The following is a 21,393-nucleotide window of genomic DNA, read 5'->3' as shown; positions in this document are numbered from 1 at the left end:
CAAGGCTAAGTCAAAACCGCCAGGTCTTGAATCACTAAGAGCCCAACTACTCATTCTTCCCAATTAATGCCGCCCTGCCCTCAGCAGCAGGAGAGCACATGAGCCACCGTTATCAACCTCCACCCTAGAGATGGGAACTACTCCGCCCACCACTTCTCTGAGAACCACAGGCAGGTCACCTTGTCAAAGGGAATGCCATACTTCTTCAGCATTAATGGGGAAATCAGGGTCATCTTGTGGCGGAGAAAGGCCTCACAGCTTTGAGCACTTCCTGGGAAAAAGCCTGTGTGAAAGGATGGAGGTCTGTATTAAGAGGAGGCTCTGCCCAGCTCTGGGATCCTGAAGTCACTTCACAGCTGCACATCTCAGGAATGATAAAGACAGTCATCAGAGAGATGCTGAGAACAGCTCAGCAGTTAAGAGCATTTACTGCTCTTATAGAGTACTGGGATTGGTTACCAGTACTCATGGAAGACAGCTCACAAGCACCTAGAACTCTCGCTTCAAGGAATCCAACACCCTCTCCTGGCCTCCACAAACACAGACACACAACACACTCAAGCATGTAAATTAAAATTATAGCAAACAAACAAACAAAAAATGCGGTCACTGTGTAGCCAGGGACTCACAGCAATCAGTCTGCCTTTACTAGAATTAAAGGCATCAACTACCATACCTGGCCAAAAAAGAGAGAGGGAGGGGAGGGAGGGGTGCCACTGCTCATTCTAAGCAGAGTGAGACCTCTGGAGAGCTAGCTGCCAGCTCTCCCAGGAGGAGGTTACCTGGGTAATCAGTCTGGCAGCGCTTAGACACTCAAAGCCACCTTTGTTCTTACAGAGCTGAGAACTACTTACAACCTTCTCCAGGCCCTGAAGACCAAGTCTTCTGTACCCCTAACCTTTGAAAGGGAGCACACCACATGGACAGTTTGATATTCTCTCTCTCTCTCTCTCTCTCTCTCTCTCTCTCTCTCTCTCTCTCTCTCTCTCTCTCTCTCTCCACACCCCTACACCTAAATAGTAACTCAATTTGGGCTTTCACATTTGGAACTTGGTGAGGAGAACCTGACCAAGTCACTTCATGGTTGAGGTTTAGAGAATTGGCAGCAGAGAGTACAAAAAGGACCAACCAAGTCCTCCTCAGATGACTAAGAAAGCCTCAGACTGGGCCTGTTTCACTACAGTGTGCGATATAGCAGCTGAGCTCATACACCCATCCCACCTACAGGCCTGTAAAAGGTCACAGGTCATCTATCTGACCACAGAGAATGGACATTTCATGGCAGGGAGTTAATCTGGAAAAGGCTGACCCTGTCTCCAGAGGGAATACAGTACCTTTGGCAAGACGTTCCAGGCGTTTCCCATGCTCAGGTGGAACAGAGTACCTGTAATCACATTGTAACATCAGACACCAGCAGAGGACAAGGGGAAGAGGCTGCACTCACTCACAAACACCTTGAAGGAACAGACAGGATCCTGAAGGCTCCCAGGTCAGAGAAACAACAAATGTCTGAGGTGATGTTTGTCAAATCCCCCAACCTACATGTACTGAAATATGGTACTACAGCCCATAAATATGTATAATCACTATGTGCCAGCTACAAATAGTTTTGCAGGGGAAGGGGTTGAGTCCTGTCTTGCCTGAAACTCAATATATAGACCAGGCTAGCCTCAAATTCAGATATCTGCCAGTCTCAGCCTCCCTAGTGCTGGGATTAAAGGTGTGCTCCACCATGCCAAGCTTAAAATATATTTTTCCTCAGAACACCTCAAGCAAAGAAAAACTAAAAGGCTGAGATAGGAAGATAAAGAATTCAAGGCCAGCTTGAGTTACACTGGGGACACTAAAAAACAATCTATGGAAATGAGGTATCTGACTTTAAGACAAAGGAGTAGTGAACCCACATAGAAGTATGAACTTATTTCTTCTATGTTCACTTAACAAGACATGCACTGGCTAAGAATTCACAGAACACGACGTTTCCCTCCTTACTAAAGTACCCCATAATAAAACTGTTTCATGGATGTTGGGGAGGGGCCATGACATTGCTGTGAAGGTTTTCACAATGCTCCTGGAAAGGCCTGATGGAGAGGCTGGAGGAATGGGAAACATGGCGACCAAGGACTGGGCACCTTGAGACTTGGCCCTGTCCTGCGGATGAACCCATTTCTCTACCATACACTGATTACCCAGTGATTAATTACTCCTCCATGCGATGTGGTGTCTAGACATCACAGAGTTGCTCTTTATGGAAAAACAAAGAAAATAAAACCACCCAAGACTATTTAAAACTCCCAGCACTAGGGAGGCAGAGGCAGGCAAATGCCTTTGAGTTTGAGACCAGCCTGGTCTACAGAGTGAGTTCAAGGACAGCCTCCAAAGCAACACAGAGAAACCCTGTCTCGAAACCAAAAAAAAAATAAATAAAAATAAAAAGACTATTTAGTATGTAAAACTTCTACAACACTGCTAAACTTCCTATTCCGTTACCTTATTTTACCCTTCACAATTTGTACTGAGGACTATTTCAGTTCAGCACGGTGGGACACAGCATCAGTGGACTTCTAAGCGCACGTGTCCTCTGTCAATCAAAGCTCTGCACTTGCAGTTCAAGCCTGGGCAGTGTTCCCCTCATCCCCTCCTCCCTGCCTACCACCATTCCATCCAGCTGTCACCTCCTTCCCAGGTCCCAGCCTATTCTCACTTCAAAAGCCATCTCTTGTCCTCAGCCCACCTGCGAGTCCTTCCTCAGCCTTTCCTTCACCATGCTGTCACTTTTGTGCTTCCTGGTGTATCCTGACCAGCCTCCTATCTGTAGGCCGAGTGCCTCACATGTGCTGCTCACTGCTGTCACAGGCAGAGCCTCCACTAAAGGCAGACAGCGAGAGACAGGGCAGTATGCGGTCTCCCCTAATATGTGGAAAGTGGGAACATGTTCAGCATAGCTGCATTTGCTGCACACCAAATCACTTTTCCATAAGCAAAGAAATAGTCCTAACATATGAAGAGTAAATTTAATAAATGTCCCAGGAACTGGGCACAGCGGTGTACGCCTTAGATCCCAGCCCTTGGGAGGTAGATGCAGGTGGATCTTTTGAGTTTGAGGCCAGCCTAATCTACACAGTTCCAGGACAACCAGGTAATATATAAATATAAATAAATATATATATATAAATAAATAATAATAATAAAAAAAGCCTCAGGCCAATGAGAAGAGAGAATCGAAAAACATCAGCAAGCCTGGAACAGCCCCATGACTTTGAGTAACTCCACCATCATATTAAGCATGGTTTTGTACATATTTAAACACTCTGTTCTCTAAATCCCTCTGTTCAGCCATGCACGGAGGCAAATACCTATTCATTCCAACCCATGGGAAGCTGAAGCAGAACGACCTCAACTTTAAGGCCAACCCGGGCCACAAGGTTGAGACCCTGTCCCGAACAAAGAACAAAAATAGAACTTGCTACTCAAAGGCATTCTGGGCTCCCAAAGCATAACTCAATGCAGAATGCCAGCTCCATCCCAAAGCTGGTACCCAGAATCCACACTTCCCATGTGTATGAAGACTCAGAAGCCACGTGTTGACAGAAGTGTGGTGACTTTACCAAGACTTTGGCTCTCCGAAGTGCAGGTAGTTGATGCTGTACAAGTCCATGTCTTCTGTATGCCAGGCAAACGATGTCTTCCACATGCCGAAGTACAGGTATGGGGTGTTAACCCCCTCGATGGTGATCCCACTCTCCTTCTCTACCAGGTCCAGGATAGTCTTCAGTCGGCCAATATTCCACTCATCAACATGCTGCCAAGGAAATAGCAGCTCAGGACACATACTTAAATGCAGGGGTCTTGGGGGACCTGTCACTGCTGACTAAAATGTGGATTATCAAAACCACCACATTCAAAATAAATAAATAGCCAGGCATGGAAGCACACACCTTTAATTCCTGCATAAGAGTCAGAGGCAGGTGGATCTCTATGAGTTCAAGACCAGTCTGGTCTACATAGCAAGTTCTAGGCAGCCAGGTCTACACAGTTAGACCCTGTCACAAAAAAAAAGGGGGGGAAGGGGATGATGGACACACAGATGGATGGAAGGTATGTAGGTAAAATTAGAAAATAAAAAAGTTGGAAAAAATACGAAGTAAAATTTAAAAATAATTAAGGGCCAGTGAAATGGCCATCAACCCTGACGGAACCCACATCCTTTCCCTAAGTTCTAATGTCATTTCAGAACCCAAGCAGGTTCCAGAATGCTGCTCCCTGCTGCTCTACCTCCACCTCAGGGACTTGCAGCCGTCACCTTCCCCACCCTCCACCCCACCAGGTGTCCCTCCACGTGGACCTTGGCACCCACTTCTTTCTGGACCTGTCCCTGCACCATCCTGTCACCTTCCACATGTGACATCAACAAACTTAACATTAAAATCAATCCGAGAGACAACCCCTGAAAAGCATTATAGGTTTTTTATTTACCATAAAGACAGACCCAAATATTCACCCTTCTACCATAGTAAAGCAATTTGTTAGCCCAAAAAAGCCAAGCCAGTAAAAGCAGTTAAAATAGCTGTTACAGAATCTCACTGGAGAAAGCTCTTCAATTCCCACCCTTCCATCTGATTAGTCAGAGCCTATTCCTGCAGAAACCACGCTGCTCCTTCTCCCCCGCCCTTTCGAGAGCTCATCACCTACCACCCACAGACTATGCACAAGCCTTGAAAAGGACACCACAGCACCCAATTCATATGCAGTGTGGGAGACACAAAATTCAGTCACATGCAGAGCTGCAACAAGGAAGAGAGGACCACAAATCGGTGGAAGAGAACTGGTCTGTTCATCTGCCCATTCACCAGCTTTCAAGCACCTACTGAATGCCAGGCAAAGTACCTACTGTGTGCCGGGCAAAAACTGTAGGGTTCTTAGTGGCCTCACCTTTTCATAGAGCGTACCATTCACATCTGCACCATAGATGGGAGGATTGAACGTGAGGTTTTTCCAGTATTTACGCTCAAGTTCTTCAAATTCACTGTACCGTGGGGTACAGTACCTTCCAAAAATAAAATAAAGATGTTAGCCATTTACAGGTCCCACAAAACCGTGTTTGAATACTGGCCCTCAGTTGGTAGAACTGGGAAGGGTTAGGAAGTGCGGCCTCCTGGAGGAGGTGTGTCCCTGGGGAACAGCCTGAGAGCTTCAGAAGCCTCTGTTCATCCTTCAGTGTGCTCTGACCCCTCTTGCCATCTGAGATGGGCACTACCAGCTGTCCCTGCCACCATGCCTTGCTCTGTCATCACCGACTCTAACCCTCTGACACCATAAGCCCAATTAAACACTTTTTATAAGTTACCTTGGTCACAGTGCTTTATTACAGCAACAGAAAGGTAACTAAGACAACAGGAGAATAAGTTTATTAGCTATTATGAGTCATACAAGCCACTGGGGCTGGAGAGATGGCTCAGAGGTTAAGAGCACTGACTGCTCTTCTAGAGGTCCTGAGTTCAATTCGCAGCAACCACATGGTGACTCACAACCATCTACAATGAGACCTGGTGCCCCCTTCTGGCCAGCAGGCATACATGTAGAATACTGTATACATAATAAATAAATAAATCCTTAAAAAAAAAAAAGATACAAGCCACTATTCCAGGGACAACTAAACATGGCAAAAGAACAATATGCAAGGTTGGGAATGTGGCTCAGTTGATAACAGTGTTTCCCTAGCACGCATAAAGCTCTGTTTCAAACCAAGCATGGTTTGAACATGCCTGCAACCCCAGTACTTGGGAGGCATGTAAAAAATCAGAATGCGGTCAGCCTCTGCTACACAAGACACTGTCTCATAGAAACAAAACAGGGGCTGAAGAGATGGCTCAGCAGTTAAGAGTATGCACTGCTTGCCAGGCAGTGGCAGAGGTGGGCAGATCTCTCAGTTTGAAGCCAGCCTGGTTTAAAGAAGTTCTAGGCCAGCCAAAGCTTCAGAGAAACCCTGTCTTGAAAAATTGGAAAAACAAAAATCAAAAGCACAACCCTCCAAGGCTGGAGAGATAAGTGGTCCAGAGCACCTACATGGTAGCTCACAACCATCCATAACACTAGTTCCGGGACCTGACACCTCTTCTGGCCTAAGTTAGTACTTGGTATGCAAACAAACATGTGGGCAAACACCCTTACACATAAAATAAAAAGTTTAAACTTAGAAAATATTCCTTCCTTTGGACCTCTCATTCTGAAGCTGTTTTCTTCCCTTTTCTTTAATAGATCTGTATTTGTTCTGCTTTACAAAACAAAACAAGCAAACAATCTTGGCCTTCTAAGCCCTAATACGGTCCCATCTGCACACTCAGGAGATCAGACAGAATCACCACATGAGTAAAAGCCAGCCTGGGTTACCTGGGTTACAGTCTATTCCAGGCCAGTCTAATACACAGCATCTCCCTCTGGAGGCCATGGACAGGAGGAAGCTGGGGAAAGGTCACAGGCACAGATGTGACCCACTGTGTCTTAGGAACATGATATCCTCACCTCTCTGGAGAGGCTGTCATACCCTGCAGAGTCTAGAGTGACAGGGGAGGACAGGCTCACAAACACAAAAACCAAAGACACAAATCCAGCTACATCCACACACCAAACCCTCCAGGATGTGGAGAGCAGAGGCCATGGAACAACGCCAGCGTGTCTACACTAATGGCAAGGAAACTGCTCCTAATAGCTCACTAGTCACTGCTGTATTCCCAGAGTCTAACAGATAATCAAAGGGACTGAAAGCAGTACTCGGGTAAAAGTACTTAGCAACAATAGAAATTAGAGGCAAAAAAGTTTTTTTATCAGGGTGGATGGTGAAAATGTAGCTCAGCGGTAAAAGCTTGCTTTAGGCCCTAGCAACACACACAAAAAAGTAAATAAAATTTTTAAAAAATGTAAAAGCACACTGGAGTGAAGGTGGTAAGCTGGGTAATTTAACATTAAAAAGTGCAGGAAGAAGGAAAAAACTGACATGTAATGACAAGCAGAGATGGCAGGAGGCTGGAGAGATGGCTCAGCAATTAAGAGCACTGGCTGCTCTTCTAGGACCCGGATTAGATTCCCAGCACCCACATGGTGGCTCACAGCCATGTGTAACTCTAGTCCCGAGCATTCTGATGTCCTCTTCTGGCATGTGGTGCACATATATACATCAGGCAACACAAATACACACACACAGTTTTGTTTTCTTTTTTTTAAAAAAAGATGACAGAGAGGAGCATGAAGTCTTGATGGGCCCTGTGTGGAAAAAAAGCAGGTAAGTTTGGCCCAGGACACAGCTGAGAGTAGACATGAGGGGTGGTTCAGACTTCAATCCACGGCACCGTACACTTCAGACTTTTGCCTAAATTCACTCACTAGCCAAAAAGCTGGCCAGCGATGTAGATGTTTTAGGAGTTCAACAAACCCAAGATGAAAAAGCAAAGAGTCAAAGGCACCTGAGGTGGGAGGGAGGGTGATGATAAGGTGCCCTAATTGTGCCCAGTGTGAAGGTGGCAAACTCAAGACTTAAAACTGGCCTTGCTCAGTGAAGGTACAGCTCCAACTGCCAGACTGAAATCAAGGCCAACAAGACTCAGGGAATAAAGAAAGGGAGGGAGAAGGGATCCCCGTGGGTCCTCAGGGTTGAGCCAAGTGGCAAGTGAGAAGTTCAAGAAGGAGAGCAGAGTGCAAGGCCCGTAACAGAGCTCATCTCTGGGAGTGTGAGTGAGATTGAGAGCTGAACCGTAAAAGCAGCCATGGAAAAGAATGCCTGCAAACAGCAAGCAGAGTAAGCAAAGACACTGGGAAGAAAATACAGCAAGAGGAGTTAAGGAGGGCTAGTGAACAGTAACCAGAGTGGTAATTATTCTCTCACATGTTCTGTGCGGGTATCCAAGCAGTGGGACACAGAGCTGGCTACACATGACAGACAGAAGAGGAATGGAAATGACCAAAGTAGGTGCAATGGATATATCCAGAAAAAGTTCCTTTTGCCTCACCTCCAACTTTCTCCTCTACAACTATGCAATTTTCCAGAGTCAAAGACCCACCACACTGCTGGGGCTGGATCTCTAGATAATGTGTAAGAGGCCTTGGGTTCCATCTTCAGCAGTAACGGAAAACAAACCAGCCAAAAACCCTACTGCAACTGGGGCAGAGAGATGGCTCAGCAATTAAGAGCCTCACTGATCCTGCTGGGGACTTGAGTTCAGTTCCCAGCACCCACACTGGATGGCCTCCAACAGCCTCATTCTTCAGTTCCACAGGATGTGCCTGACACCCTGTTTTTGAGGGTAGCTATATGAGTGCAGACACAGAAACACACAAAAATAAGATAAAAAATTTTTTGGATGCATGAGACACATAGCTCTGGCTGTCCTGAACTTGCTGTATAGACCAGAGGGACCTCAAACTCAGAGATCTGCTTGAGTCTGCCTCCCAAGTGGCATGATTAAAAGCATGCACCACCATGCTGGTACAATAAAATCTTTTTTGTTTTTTTTGGGTTTAGGGGGGTGGTTTTGAAACAGGGTTTCTCTGTGTAACAGCCCTGGCTGTCCTGAACTCACTTTGTAGACCAGGCTGGCATTAGAGGTGTGTGCTACCATGCCTGGCTTTAAAATAAAGTACTGGTAGGGGAGAAATGGTTCAGTGGTTAAGAACACTTGTTGCTCTTGCAGAGGACACTGGGCCAATTTCCAGCATCTGAATGGTGCCTTACACACACATACATGAAGACAAAATACCTACACACTGAAATAAAAACTGAAAAGAAAACAATTGACTGCTATGGAGGAGAAAACAGCAGGACCACTTTATATAAGAACAAGGGCCAGCAAGACGCTTCAGTGGATATAAAGTGACTACCTCCAAGCTAGATGACTTGAGTTTGATCCCTGGGACCCATGTCAGAATGGGTCTATAACTCTCACAGTTGTTCTTCAGATTTCCACACAAGTGCCATAGCATGCATGCTCACATACTCCCACAATAAATTAATTAGAAAGAGAACATGGACAGCCAGGCAGTGGTGGCACATGCCTTTAATCGCAACACCCAGAAGTCAGAGACAGGCTGATGTCTATGAGTTTGAGGCCAGCCTTGTCTACAGAGAGAGTTCCAAGACAGTCTCAAAACAAACAAACAAACAAACAAAAGAGCAGAAAGGGAACCTGATGCCTGAACCAAGGTAAGTGTTCTTCAGTAATACAGCTATGAAGAAGCAATCCCAGGACCAGAGAGATGGCTAGCGGGCAAAAGTACTTTGACAAGCCTGACTACCTGACTTTGATTCCTGTAACCCATGGAAAAGTGGAAGGAGAGAACTGACTCCTGAAAGTTGTCCTCTGAGTTCTGTATTCATGTATGGCATGCATATACTTACACATATTTGCCCATAAATAAAATAAAATAGAAACAGCCAGATGTGGTGGTGTGTGCCTTTAATCCTAAGGCTTGGAGGCAGCAGCAGGAGGATCTCTTTTGAGTTCAAAGCCAGTCTAGTCTGCTTTACATAACCAGTTTCAGGCTACCCAGGGCTACAAAGTAAGACCCTGTCTCAAAATTAAATAAAGTTTAAAATTCTTTTAAAAGAAGCAATACTAGGGCTGGAGAGATGGCTCAGAGGTTAAGAGCACTGGCTACTCTTCCAGAGGTCCTGAGTTCAATTCCCAGCAACCACATGATGGCTCACAACCATCTGTAATAGGATCTGATACCCTCTTCTAATGTGCAAGCCAACATGCAGATAGAACACTGTATACATAATAAATAAATCTAAAAAAAAAAAAAGAAGAAGAAGAAGAAGCAATACTAGGCCTAGATGTTAAGACAGGAAAAAAAGTATTTTTATTTGCTGAGCCTAAAGCACATGCCTATATAACTGCTGCACTTGGAGGATGAGGCCAGGCTAGGCTACACAGCAAAATGGGTCTCAAAAACAAAGTAGAACAAAATGGAAAAACAACCAAAAAAGGTATTCCCACTCACTTATCACTATTGGCGATCTTGCGGAACTCTCGAACAGTCATGGCTTTTTTCTGTATGTTATACTGAGTGAAGAGTCCAGACTGACCGGTCACTAGCTGCTGGATGGGTGCAGGGATGACGAGATCATCAATATCATCATAGGATGTTCGTGGCTTCCATTCTTTGGGAGGAACGACCTACAGGGAACATAGAGATTGAGGCAGATGAGAATCTAACAAGCCAGACTCTAGCAAGTGTGTAAGCCACCATTCAAACTAGCCATCCAAGCCGGGCGTTGGTGGCTCACGCCTTTAATCCCAGCACTTGGGAGGCAGAAGCAGGCGAATCTCTGTGAGTTTGAGGCCAGCCTGGTCTACAGAGTGAGTCCAGGACAGGCTCCAAAACAATATAGAGAAACCCTGTCTCGAAAAAAAAAAACAAAAAACAAAAAAACAAACAAACAAAAAAACAAACTAGCCATCCATTTTATCAGAAAATAACTGACTGACCTATGTTCCTCCAAACCCAGGAAATCACACTGTGGACCTAACACTGATCATCCTATAATCTAGCTCAGTGACCAAAGCAAAACAAACTTGTAAACCTAGACACCTTATCAGGTTGAAGAGTTGATTCTTGAACAGCCTAGGGCTCTTAAGCAAACAGTCACATAAATAGTTGTGCTGGCAGATGCCTGTCAGTGCAGTACTTCAGGCTGTCTCCTGTTTGAGACCAGCATAACTACCTAGTCTACTCTTAGCTAGCCTATGCTACCAGTAAGACCCTGTCTCAACCAAGAAAAGTAACTAACATGACTTTTATGAAAGAAAATAATGGATACGCATCTTAAGAATCCGAACAGCTTTTATATAAAATCTAGTAAGTACTCTCTGAACCTCAAAGGAGTCAAGATAGCTTTTGGGCATCTCAGAGAAGACACCAAGGTCCAAGACTAGTCCTCAGCTTTGTAACTCAATTTCTTCTTTTTTCCATATCAAAAAGGGCTGGAAAAGCCAGGCATTGGTGGCGCACGCCTTTAATCTCAGCACTCGGAAGGCAGAGGCAGGCGGATCTCTGTGAGTTCGAGGCAAGCCTGGTCTACAGAGCGAGTTCCAGGACAGCCTCCAAAACAATACAGAGAAACCCTGTCTTGAAAAAAAAAATAATAAAAATAAAAAAAATTTTTAAAGGGCTGGAAAAGCAGTCCTAAGGTGCTGGGTGTAGTGGTGCACACCTTTAATCCCAGCCTGGTCTACAAGAGCTAGTTCCAGGACAGCCTCCAAAGCCACAGAGAAACCCTGTCTCAACCCCCCCCCAAAAAAAGAAATGCAATGTCCTTACTGTGGTGGACTCAGAAAACCTTGACTGTGACTGAAAAGGGCTAATTTGACTAGGGATGGGGAGGATGGCCCTAATTCAGTACATAGGGGAAAGGAAGTACAAACCAGAAACCAATTACAAATTACAAAGGCCAGGATACTCATGGGGTCTGGCCAATGCTTTCTCTCCCTCGAAGAAAGTCCCCATGGGAAACCAAATTCTATCAAGTGTATAATGAGACTGCAACGAGAGAAGATGGGTGGCGAAACAACTGGCAGTAGATAAAATCCTATAAAGCACCCAGCCCCCACAAGGGTCCTGAAGCCCCAGGCCAGGACTGGAGACACTGGCTGCTCCCTTTCCTGCCCCTCACCCTAATTGTCCACTGTGCACAGTGACCTTAGCAAGGATTAGCAACACCCTGACTCTCAGTACAACTCAGTTCAGGTCTTCATTGGGGGTATATATATATGTATATATGTGTGTGTGTGTGTGTGTGTGTGTGTGTATGTATCTGCTGCCCATTTCATCTTTAGGGACCCAAAAACATGACTGCAACATCCTGTGTGAAAGGATGAGTTGGTGAGGGGATGGGGGGGATGGGGAGACGAGGATGGACAACATTAATTCAATACACAGAGAAAATGAGTGCAAATCAGAAACTAATTTCCAATTACAAAGACCAGAAATGGTCTTGTAATGGCTGCCTAAGCAGGTTAGCTCCCCAGCTCCTTACCTTGGCTAGCCCAGCCCGATGAGCTCCTTGGGATTCTATGTAGGCAATGTATCTACTGAAGTTCCGGAACTCTTCCATGGTGGGGTAAAAGGTCATTATCCGAGCACTGGGGTTCAAGGTTTCCGATTCAGAAGCCATTTTTTTTTCTCTTTTTTAATGTTGAATTGGATAAAAACCTGAAGTAATTAATAAGGGAACAAAATTAAACAAGGAAACAGTCTCTAGGATAGTTATTGAAATGACCTGGTTAGAAAGAACCAGAGGAAGCCAAAAGGTGAATAGAAGCCTACAATCCCAGCACTAAGGAGGAGGCAAGATCAAGAGTTTGGAAATCAATCTCCACAAGACATTTTGTCAAACAAACAAACAAAAAAACCCAACTGATATGCCAGGTGGGTGGGGGCCCACCCCCTTTAGTCCCAGCACTCAGGAGGCAGAGGCAGATGGATCTCTGAGTTTGGGCGAGCCTGGTCTAGAGAGTGAGTTCCAGGACAGCCAGGACTACACAGAGAAACCCTCTCTCAGAAAAGCAAAAACCAAAACAAAACAAAAATCTGATGTATCAAAACTGCACATAGCCAGGCGTTGGTGGCACGTGCCTTTATCTCAGCACTCGGAAGGCAGAGGCAGGCGGATCTCTGTGAGTTCGAGGCCAGCCTGTCTACAAAGCAAGTTCTAAGACAGCTTCCAAAACAATACAGAGAAACCCTGTCTTGAGAAAAAAAAAAGGAAAAACAAACAAACAAAAAAGTACCTTAATATTAACTGTATGCTGTGAGTTTAAAATACTACAGTCAGCCAGTGGTAATAGCACACACCTTTGATGAGGGGGGGGGGGCAGGTGCAGACAGAGGCAGGCAATCTCTCTGAGTCCCAAGACCAGGGCTAGAGAAACCCTGTCTAGAAGAAAAAAAAAAAAAACCCATACATATAAAACACTACACTGAAACTGTTCTATCTATATCAAAACAGTTTCAGCAGTATTCAGTGAAGTCAAGCTCAGCTTATCTGCACTGAAACCAGAATTCACAAGACAAATTTAAACAGGCAATGAGCTGGAATACAGGGCAAACTTCCTAACTGCAGAGGGAAAAGACATAATTATTTTTGGATGAGAACCTCAAATAAGAGGGCAGACCCTGAGCAGGGAGGTGGTGTCGCACGCCTTTAATCCCAGCACTTGGGAGGCAGAGGCAGGCGGATCTCTGTGAGTTCGAGGCTGGGCTGGACTGATAGCCTCCAAAACAATACAGAGAAACCCTGTCTCGTAAAACAAAAAACAACAACAACAACAACAAAAGAAGAGGGCAGACCCTACTCCCATTGTTGGAAATATAACATATCACCACAACTGGAAAAATAATGCACACTAAAAATGAGCCAGTTTAGAAGCAAAACTAGTATATCCTTTACTGGACCTCCTCACCCACAGCCCAAGAATTCTGCTTCCCCGAAACCACTGACACTCCTACTATATGCAAGCAAACTTACAAACCTACAACCTTCCAGCATCGAGTAAAACCATCCAAGATAGCAGACAAACAATGCCACAGAAACTCTTTAGGGTAGTTCTTGTTAGGCGTTTTTCATGAACTTTGCATGACAGGAATACTGTTATCCCTGTTTTACATACCCGGAAATATGCCCACAGTCCCCTCCCTAAAGCACCTTTCACCACCTTCTGCTACCTCAGCCCTAATACCTACCTGAACTTTGCAACAGAGTATTCAAGTGTGGAGGAACCTGACGCCTACTTAACCTGGGAGCTTTCCTTCTAAAAGAAAAACTTCAAAAGATTCTACTTTTGAAATTTTTACAAAAATATAACATAGATACCAAACTGGGCCCCCTCCCCTGGGCGTCAAAGGGGCCATAAATGGTGCTTCATTCGCTTCTGGTCCGATTTATCTTTGTGTGCCCAGAACCCAGAACAATGCATGCCACACAGTAGGCACTTAGTAACTGCTGAATAACTCATTTCCTCTGCTCACTTCAGCGGATCATGCCGTTTCTTTAACCCTAGGGTTCCCTTCCTGCAATATATTCCCTAGGGGAAATCTGGCCCGGGACACCTTCCCACCCGCATTCAGCAACAAAGCAAGAGTCCAGGGTTCTAGAGTGAAAACTCCGAATACTGACCCGGTCTCTGCCACCTTTTAACTACGTGACCTTGGCTATGTGAGCAGGCTGGATGAGCCTCAGTTTCTCTACCTGCAAAATGGGGATCCCAAACCCCTGCCTTGCAGATTGATATTATTAACTCAGATGATGCAAGCGAAACCTAGACGCTAGGCCTGGTACTTATGCACTCCATAAAGGCAGCTGTTGCTAACAGTGACCTGAAACTCCCGCACTCTCCGCCCCCGCAGCCACCCCCGCGGCATCCATCCCAAAGCAGCCCAGGTTCCCAGTGTCCCCACACCTCAACACTTACACACACAGCCCCTCCCGGCCCCACCGCCTTGGCAAGGGAGGCCCGGCCGCAGGAAGAAGAAAATAAGGCCCAGTGGGCCCGCCCCCCTCTCCCGACGACCATTGGCCACTAGAGATTGGAAAGGGCCAATCACAGAACTCACTTTAGGAACTCCATTTTCTATTGGCTAAGAGACATGTCGATCACTTAGCAGAGGAAAGACCCCCCCCCGCCATCCTCCCCCACCGAAGATTGGGATCACGGTTTGTGGCAGCATCAAACCCAAAGAAATCCAAAGCCCCATGGCTCTCACCAAAAGCCTAAAGCCCTGGCAGGGCTCAGGCTCCGTTTCTGCTGTCGCCACTCGCCGATCCCACTGTCTTTCTTGAGGACGAAAGACAAAGCTCCGCCTCCTTTAAAGTCAGACTCTGCGCAGCCTCACAGACCCCCATAATCAACCAATCCGAGGGTGACTTCAAGCCCTCACCCAGCCAATGAGTGTTCACTACAGCTGCTCAGCGCCTGGGACCATGAGTCCGTTTAGCCTATGAGAGCCCGCTCGGGCTGTTGCCAGGAGAAAACGCTGAACCTCTCGGGACTGCGGCCACTGAGCATCTGAGCTGGATCCGGAGTTAGCCAATCAGAAGCTGACTCAGACCTCCATAGCTAATCAGGGTGGAAAGAGGCGAGTACTCCAAAATGGGCCGGCCGGTTAAATGAGGAAGGGTGAGCAGGTGGTTATAGGATGTTTCTAGCGAAAGGGTAAGCGTGTTTTCTTGCAGTAACCCCTTTGCCTAAGATGTAAAGACGATGGAGGACCTCCAGGAAAGTTTCAAAAGTCAGGGAATCCCGAGAACGTGACCAGCCTATCCGGGTTTGTCCAGGACTCTCAGTTCTAAAAGTCCTGCGTTCTCAGAAGCCAGCTGGCAAGGCGGGGGAGTTGCTCCAAGGGGAGCTGCTCCAAGAGAAGGAGCCCTTGAGGGTCATTAGGACAGAACCTAGAGGATGGTATCTCTGGGGTTCTTAAAAAACAGTTCCCCTAGAGCAAGGATTTTGGGGTTATTAGCAGCTCTGGGGCAAAAAGGGTGATTCTAGGAATCATTAGGCATTTTAGGAGGGCGAAAAGGATCCCTAGAAGTCATTAAGAGCAATTCCTGAGAGGCTCTGGGCTGCCAAGGGATGTTAACAGGACACCCTTGTAGATCATATAAGGAAGAGAACTCACATGAACAAAATTCCTAATAGCAAGCTGGGCGTTGGTGGCGCACGCCTTTAATCCCAGCACTTTGGAGGCAGAGGCAGTCGGATCTCTGTGAGTTTGAGGTCACTCCTGGTCTACAGAGAAAGTGCCAGGACAGGTTCCAAAGCCACACAGAGAAACTTTGTTTTGAAACATGCTCCTACCCCCTGCCTCACCCCCACCCCCGCCCGCAAAAAAAAAAAAAAAGTCTTTTTGTTTCGTTTTTTCAAGACATGGTTTCTAGGTGTAGCCCTGGCTGTCCTTGGAACTAGCTAGCTCTGTAGACCAGGTTAACTTTAAACTCACACCGGACTGGTCTCAAACATAGAGATCGGCCCGTCTCTGCCTCCCAAGTGCTGGGATTAAAGGTGCGTGCCACCACTGCCTGTCTTAAAGGCGTGTGCTACCAATGCCCTGCCTTGAATCCTTGAATATAAGATTATCCTGCTCCTGCTCCCTGGGGCTGGGAAGATGGTTCAGTGGTTAGGAGCGTATACTTCTCTGGCAGATGGACCCAAGAGTTCAGCTCCCAGCACCCCAACTGCCTGTAATTCCAGCTTGGGAGGCTATAACTTCCATCAGCAACTGCCCTCACATGCACATGCCCTTGCACACACATGCATATACATAATTTGAAATGATAAACCTTAAAATACAGTTACCAAAATACCTTGTCTAATTTTGGGACATTTTTATCCCTTCAGTAAGAGCCTCCACCATTTCTAGTGCCTACTTACAACTGGTTTGAGCTCCCACCCCAGCTGAGGGAACCAGACCCTGTGTGGATTTGCCTCTCTTCTGGTTGTTTCCTGTAAATAGAGCCATACTGTTTGGTTGGTCTTTTGTGTCTAGCTTCTCTCACTGAGCATAATGTCTTTTGGAGAGTCACCCATGTTGCACTTGCATCAGTGTTTCCTTCCTTTCTGCTGTTGAATAGCATCCCATTGTGGTATTGATTGACATCTGGATTGTCTCCACTTTGGGGCTGTTATGAATAGGGCTGCTATGAACATTTATGCACAAGCCTTTGTGCGAATGTGTTTGCATTTCTCTTGGGTAGATAACTAGAGTGGAATAATTGCTGGGTTGTATAGGAAATTTGTGTTTATCTTTTTAAAGAAACTGAAGAAAATATTTTCAAAAATGTTCATTCCCATTAACAATATATGAGGGTTCCCATTTCTGCACACCCTTGCCAACATTTGGTATTGTTTGTCTTTCTGATTACAACCATTCTAGTAGGCTTGAAGTAGTATCATGTTGTGGTCATGATTTGCATTTTCCTGATGACTAATGAAGTAGAGCATCTTTTATGTGCGTATTAGCTGTGTTCATATGTACATGGGGGCATCATTCAAATCTTTTGTCTGATTTTGAATTGGGTTGTTTGAATTGTTATCTAGTTGAGAGAGTTCTTTGTATATTCTAGATTCAAATTCTTTACCAAATGTAGACTTTATAAATATTGTCTCTGACTCTGTGGCTTGTCTTTTTCATCTTCTTTATAGAGTCTCTTGAAGCATGTGAGTTTTGGATATGGATGAGGTTTCAGTTCTTCTCAATTTGTTTTAGGAATTGTGCTTTGGCATTGACATGGACTTGGTTCTGATTTACATCTAAAAAACATCCGAGAAGGGAGCATTTCCCTTGGCCTCTACTGCACCCTGGTCCCACCATGTGTAACTTGACCAGGGTAACGGCTTCGGCCCTGGCCTCTTGCAGTCTCTGCACCACTGCAGACTGAGGGATTATTTCCTAGAAGCTAGAACATGTTTCTCCTCTGCAAGCCATCAAAAGACATCCCAGCTCTTGTGGAGAAAAGCCAAGTCCCTGAGGAGACCAGGACAACCCCTTCCTGTCTCCTCCAGTTCTCCATTCCCTGGTGTGCGGCTTGCTCCCTCAGCTACATGATGAAATGTTAGTGAAGTCCTCCCTGGCCACCACTATATGCTTGCTGTCTTCTGCTTTAGTTCTGACCTATTGGAGAGGCTGAGGCAGGAGTATCACAAGTTCAAGATCATTGGCTACAGTGATTTTAGGACCAACCTGAGTGACTTAGCGACTTAGTGGGTCCCTATAGCAAAAGTGATGGGGGAGGGGCGCTTAACCGTTAAGAGCACATACACACATGAAAGAAAACACTCATACTCATAAAACACAATCATTTTTTAAAAAGTGAATTGGTGCCGGGCGTTAGTGGCACACGCCTTTAATCCCAGCACTCAGGAGGCAGAGGCAGGTGGATCTCTGTGAGTTCAAGGCCAGCCTGGTCTACAAAGTGAGTTCCAGGACAGCCTCCAAAGCTACAGAGAAACCCTGTCTCGAAAAACCAAAAAAAAAAAAAAAGTGAATTGGTGACAAGCCAGCCTGAAGACCTGAGTTCAACTACTGGGACTGAGACAGTAGGAGAGACCCAATTCCTGCAAGCTGTTCTCTGACCTTCACACGTGCACAGTGGCATACATGCACTCACATAAGAACACATAATAAATAAATAAATGTTATTTTAGCACACATTTAAGTCCAGCCAGCACTCGGGAGACTTAGGAGGCAGAGGCGAGCAGAGCTCTGTGAATTCCAAGCAAGCCAGGACTACATAGTGAGACCTTGTCTAAAGAAGAGGGGGAGGGGTCACGTAACACATGCCTTTAATGCCTTGGGAGGTAAAGGCAGGCAGATAGGGGCCAGCCTGCTCTACATATCTAGTTCCAGACTAGCCAAGACTACATAGTGAGGCACTGTCTTAATTAGTTACTTAGTTAAGTAATTCAAAATTAAAAGTTAAGAAGTGAATACTGACTGAAGGAAACAGATGTAGAGACCCACAGCCAAACATGTTGAGCTTGGGGGATCCTGTGGAAAACCCAGAGGAAGGATTGTAGGAGGCAGAGGGGTCAAGGACACCACAAGAAAACCCACAGAATCAACTGACCTGGGCTCTAGGGGCTCAGAGAGCCTGAACCAACAACCAGGGAGACTGCATGGGAACTGCCTAAGCCCTCTGCATGTATGTTATGCAGCTTGATCTTCTTGTGGGACCACTAACAGTGAGAGCAGGGGCTATCTCTGACTCTGTTACCTGCTTTTGGGCCCTTTTCCTCATACTGGGTTGCGAGGTCCAACCTTAATAGGATGGGAGGTGTCTAGCCTTACTACAACTTGATCTGTTTGGTTGATATCCATGGGAGACCTGCATTTTGTTTGTTGGTTTGGTTTGGTTTTTTGAGACTGGGTTTCTCTGCCTAACAGCCCTGGCTGTACTGGAACTTGCTTTGTATACCAAGCTGGCCTGGAACTCACAGAGATCCCTTTGCCTCTGGTTCTCAAATGTGTACACCACTAACTGCCCTTTTCTGAAAGAAACGAGGGGCAAAGGGGCAGGAGGGAGGACTTGGAGGAGATAAGGGAGGGGAAACAGTGGTATATAAATTTAAAAAATAAGAAAAAAAGTGAATGCAGGGTGTGGTGGCACATGCCTTTAATCCCAGCACTCAGGAGGCAGAGGAAGGAGGATCTCTGTGAGTTTGAGCCAGTGAATTCCAGAACCAGGGCTGCTACACAGAGAAACCTTGTCTCAAAGCTAAACTAAAATAAAAAGTGAAAAGAAAGCTGTGGATGTAATTGAATAGCAGAGCACTTTGCCTAGCATGTGTGAGGCCCTGGTTGAGTACTGCAAGATAAATTAAAAATACCTATCGAGTGAAGGAGTGATATTCTTTTTGCCTGCATAATGAATTTCAAATCTGAAAGTCAGCATTATTACTCATTTACCCTCATTGTGTAACTAGTGGTATACTAGTGACTTTGACCCTCACCTCTGGTTCAGTCACACCTAACCCTTGCCTGTGGTGTTAGCTGGTGAAAGTGAACCCTTTTTCCAGGTACTGCTGAGGCTTGGGGCACAAGAATAATAAGCACTGGGGTCTGATACAGCCTCTCCTGTCAGCCGGTTCACGGGTTAGGGGCTTCCATAGTCAGCCTAGTCACGTAAATGAGGCATCTGGCCTAAACTTTACCCTGCAGACTAGAGCTGGTGCTGGAGACCGGCAGAGAAAAGCAGTTTGTCCTTGAAAAGTGGATGTGAGCTGTGGGATCTGGGAAGTTGCTCTGGGAGCTGCGGGAAGTGTGTGCTCACTGTGGGAGCTAGAGGACTGGCCCTGAGGAGGAAGAGGAAGATTCTGAGCACTCAAATCCAGTCGCAATCCTGACAACTGATTCCTCTCCTCCTTGAAGGCCAGACAAGCATGCCTCCTTCATCCATTTAGCAGACACGGTCTGCTTTGGGTCAGGCTCTAAACCGGAGGCGATCAAGTCTTGGTCTTGGCTCCAAGTCCACAGCATAGTAGACAGAGTAGCCAAGCACTAATTATCATGCCAGCCTGCATCTCATTTGTGCCCTGCAACCTGGATAATTTCCTTGGTATTTTTTCACGTGTTACTATTTGAACAGCCGAAGAAGCAAGGATAATGATTTTTAACACAGTGCTCTGGTCACTGGACTAACAACACAGCTAGACATGGACTGTCTGGTGAGGATAGGAAGGCCTTGAGGGGCTCCAAAGGACATGATCTTGCATAAGGCGAGCCAGGAAAGGCACCCAGGAAGTGGGAATGACGGATGCAAGGACAGTGCTGAGCTTTTCTACCTCAGACACTCATCAAGAGTGCACATCAGCTGGGCTTTGGTGGCACACACCTTTAATCCTAGCACTTGAGAGGCAGAGGCAGGTGGATCTCTGTGAGTTCGAGGCCAGCCTGTTCTACAGAACTAGTTCCAGGACAGCCAGAGCTACACTAAGAAACCGTCTTGAAAAAACAAAAACAAACAACAATAATAACAAAAAACCAACAACAAAACCGTCAAAGGTAGAAAAGCTAGAAAACTTTGAAATAGATAGGGAACATCACCACTGGATCATGCACATCTTTGTCAGCCAGTCTCTAATCTTAACAGTTGTACAGATACCATAAGGAATTGTCAAAGTACAAGTTCTGCATCAGCAGGAGTATGGCAGGGTCTAAGATTCTGCATTTAAGAGTACCAGGAGATAAGGATCCTATCTATATATGTGTGTATCTCTAGTTTGGGTTGTTTCCAAATTATCAGTACTATGAATATTGCTGCAGTGTTTAAATTATTTGTCTGTTACCCTTATGTAAATTCCTAAATATGTATAGCTGTGTCAATGATGAAACACATTTAAATTTCTTACTTTATTTTTGTGTACGGGTATTTTGTCTGAATACATGCCTGGTGCAGAGGTCAGAAGAGGGCACTGGATCCCTTGGAAATGGAGTTACAGCTGGTTGTAAGCTGTCTGACCCAGTGCTAAGAACAGAACAGGGGTCCTCTGGAAGATCAATCAGTGCTCTTAACTACTGAGCCATCTCTCCAATCTGATTTTTTTGCATAGTTGACTTTTAAAATATTTTTATTCATTCTTTGAAAAATCCATACATGTACACATGTATTTTGATCAAAGTCAATCCTAACTCTATTCCTCTGTTTGGCTGGGTTTTTGTTTTGTTTTAATGAGGTTTCGTGTATCCCTGGCTGGATTTAAACTTAACTGTATGTAGCTCAGACTGGTCTTGAACACCTGATTTTCCTACCTGTAAGCATTACAGCTCAGATGGAAAAGTATTGTGCCCCTCGGGAGCCGAGGAATACCACAGGCCTCAGTAAGCATAGCAGCTTACAGCTCTGCTCCA

General features: G+C 45.7%; 1 protein-coding gene across 1 annotated transcript in view; it reads right to left on the bottom strand.

Annotated features, from left to right (window-relative positions):
* Kdm4a (lysine demethylase 4A) overlaps positions 1–14,895 on the bottom strand; it is a 49,473-nt gene extending 34,578 nt beyond the window's left edge. Inside the window, 7 exon segments of the mRNA XM_005083882.4 lie at positions 180–283; positions 1,335–1,384; positions 3,609–3,802; positions 4,933–5,047; positions 9,994–10,169; positions 12,029–12,204; positions 14,755–14,895. Of these exon segments, the coding sequence (XP_005083939.1) occupies positions 180–283; positions 1,335–1,384; positions 3,609–3,802; positions 4,933–5,047; positions 9,994–10,169; positions 12,029–12,166 (777 nt within the window). The 5' untranslated portion in view covers positions 12,167–12,204; positions 14,755–14,895.
* Positions 14,896–21,393: the final 6,498 nt, after the last annotated feature.

Source organism: Mesocricetus auratus, unplaced genomic scaffold (assembly GCF_017639785.1).
Source record: "Mesocricetus auratus isolate SY011 unplaced genomic scaffold, BCM_Maur_2.0 Super-Scaffold_100014, whole genome shotgun sequence".
NCBI lineage: Eukaryota > Metazoa > Chordata > Mammalia > Rodentia > Cricetidae > Mesocricetus > Mesocricetus auratus.
Note: the sequence above shows the minus strand (reverse complement) of the source record. Positions and strands in the feature narration are given on the sequence as shown.